The 2,500-nt window shown below is 39.4% G+C and overlaps 1 protein-coding gene across 6 annotated transcripts in view; it reads right to left on the bottom strand.

Moving 5' to 3' along the window:
• Psq (pipsqueak) overlaps positions 1-2,500 on the bottom strand; it is a 128,444-nt gene that overhangs the window by 69,064 nt on the left and 56,880 nt on the right. For all 6 annotated transcript variants that reach the window (XM_011507681.1, XM_011507672.1, XM_011507704.1 and 3 more), the window contains exon 3: positions 461-625. In XM_011507681.1, the coding sequence (XP_011505983.1) occupies positions 461-625 (165 nt within the window). The remainder of the gene's footprint in view (positions 1-460; positions 626-2,500) is intronic.

Raw genomic sequence — 2,500 nt, 5'->3', positions numbered from 1 at the left:
TTTTCAATCCCTGTATTTTATAAATGTAAAAAGATTCGTATATGCGATGCATAAGCTTCTTTGCCATGTCGAAACATCTAAATCTAATCTTGGAATATACGAGGCGACGACTGGGTCAAAGTGTCAGAGTAATCATCGGCAAGCAAACTTGGGGCGTTTTAATAAAATTTACTCTTACTGTGATGTATAATTTTCATTGAAAAGGAGAAAGATAAAAATGAAAGAAAAAAGCCGTAGGTGGTTCAGCTCGCGGGGTATTTAAGTGCAAAACTATAATTTACATGTCGGGTTGATGATCGGCTAATAATAATCCCTCCTCCGGTGAATATAATTAAAATGAAAATCAATGCCTCGCCGAGGACTATCCTTGCTGCATTCTCTACCAAACGACGAGCCCTGCCTTATTCGCAGAGAGGCACCATATCGCCGCGAACGAGGATTTACATTATAAATCGCTCACCTGAAGCTCGGCCTGGGAGACGTCGATCTCACCCCTGTAGACGAACTCGATTATGAATTTGAGGTCATTGAAGCAGACATCCTGGGGCATGATGATGGTCGGGTGCTTGCAGGGGTTCGATAGCAACAGCTTCTGAAAGTAGGAGCTGCAAGCCGACAACACCACCTGCGAACAGATAATAAAATAAGCTGTTCGTTACTTATTGGAGGGATTATCTGTGTGAGTGCGTCGCGGGAGGTGGGAGGTGGGGAGGGCCGGTACGAGGTGGCATTAACCGAACCTTGGGTTGGAGGTTTAATTTTTCTAGTCGCGTGTTCCCGGTTATCGGAGCGGTGAGTCGAAAAAGGCGGTAAAGTGTGATCGTGCAGTGGTCGGCCGGGAAATGTTGGTGGGCGGTGAATTTGAAAATTTTTGTAAAGCTATCGACGAAATTTAAGGACTTTGGCGAGTGTCATCCCTTCGACAATTATGAGTGGCATTGTGAAACGAGAGTTGGTGCTGTGGAATCGGCAGCGGGAATTCCATTGCGAAGCGATTTTTAAATCGTCCGGTATTTACTCCATAGGTTTAATTACAAAAAAAAAAAAAAAAAAAAAAAAAAAAAAAAAAATTTTGACCGATTTGGCGCACTTTATTTCGAATGCACTTGCGGCTTTATTAATAAAGAAACGTAGTGCGCGTATTGTAAGTGTGCCGAGCACGAGGAAATCAAGAAAACGTTTCCTTTAACATGTTTATTTATTTCGAATATCCATTTCCTTAATAATCAAGGCCTCGATAAGTGACGATGCGCGTCATGCGATTGCCAAAAGTATCGCTCGGAATTTGCAATTTAATTGCTATTAACAATGAGAGTAGAGCAAGAGTTTGGGATAAGAGGATACACGATCTTGCGTTAAAATTGTTAGATTACGTTGACGCGACATAATTTTTCCATTATTATCATTATGTATGTGTAATTATTTGATTAGACATAACTAGGGAATACGTTAATAGAATCGATAAAAATCTTCGCTGATAAGGAAAAATGAAAAATCGGCGGACGTAATAGAATATTTGTTAAAATACATGTGAATAAAATTTATCTTTCAATTCGTAAGAGTTCGTTTAAAATTCCGCCCTACTATATTGTTCAAATACTAGCGGATTGTCATAATCGAGGCTTTTTTCATGCATAAGCCGAGCGTAGCGATTTAACATTAGCAATTATCGAATACATCCATCGTCGTTAAATAAAAATTGTTTAATGAATAAATTAATTAAATGGTAAAACCATTATAATGCATAAGATTGATGAAAGATCGGTATCACTCGTTTGGGATTTAACAAAAAAGCGATATTATCGAAGAGAAGAGGCATTGCAAAGTCGATATTATTTTTGATAATAATCAAACGGCAAATCATCATAATTATTCTGAAAATTTTACAATTAATGTCGTTCCAACAATCCGGCTATTTTTCTAACTGATGTTAATAATGAATAGGAGTAAGTGTTCAACTATGCGAAAAGAGACAGACGAAACAAAGAAGAAACTGAGATAGCTGGGTAAACATAAAAAGAGAGCAGGAGCGAGGGAGAGAAAGGATAAAAACTGTCAGAGATGCGAAGGCACAAACTCTCAGGAAAAAGGGGGACGTACGAGCGCGGGTAGAAAGAGAAAAAAAGTCGAGACTTGTACGTATAGCGAGGAAAAAAGGCGTAGAGAAAGAGAAAGAGAGAGAGAGAGAGAGAGAGAGAGAGAGAGAGAGAGAGAGAGAGTCAGTGGAGAAAAAGATAAAGCTCAATGCAAGACAAAGAGAAACGACGAGGGAAAGACCAGGAAATGAAATAAAAAGAAAATGGGGGGATATATAAAAGTGAAAGAGAGAGGTTGGATCAGAGTGTAGACGGAGAGAAAAGCTGAAAAAGAGAGCGAGAGAGGAATAGATCGATAGAGCGTACGGGTGGAAGAGGAAAAAATGTATATATATTCCAGGTCAATTTTCTCTCTCTCTCCTCTCTCTCTCTCTCTCTCTCTCTCTCTCTCTCTCTCTCTCTCT

The sequence above is a fragment of the Ceratosolen solmsi genome, unplaced genomic scaffold (genome assembly GCF_000503995.2).
Source record: "Ceratosolen solmsi marchali unplaced genomic scaffold, CerSol_1.0 scaffold10, whole genome shotgun sequence".
NCBI lineage: Eukaryota > Metazoa > Arthropoda > Insecta > Hymenoptera > Agaonidae > Ceratosolen > Ceratosolen solmsi.
The sequence above is the reverse complement of the archived record's forward strand: the minus strand, read 5'-3'. Positions and strand labels throughout refer to the sequence as shown.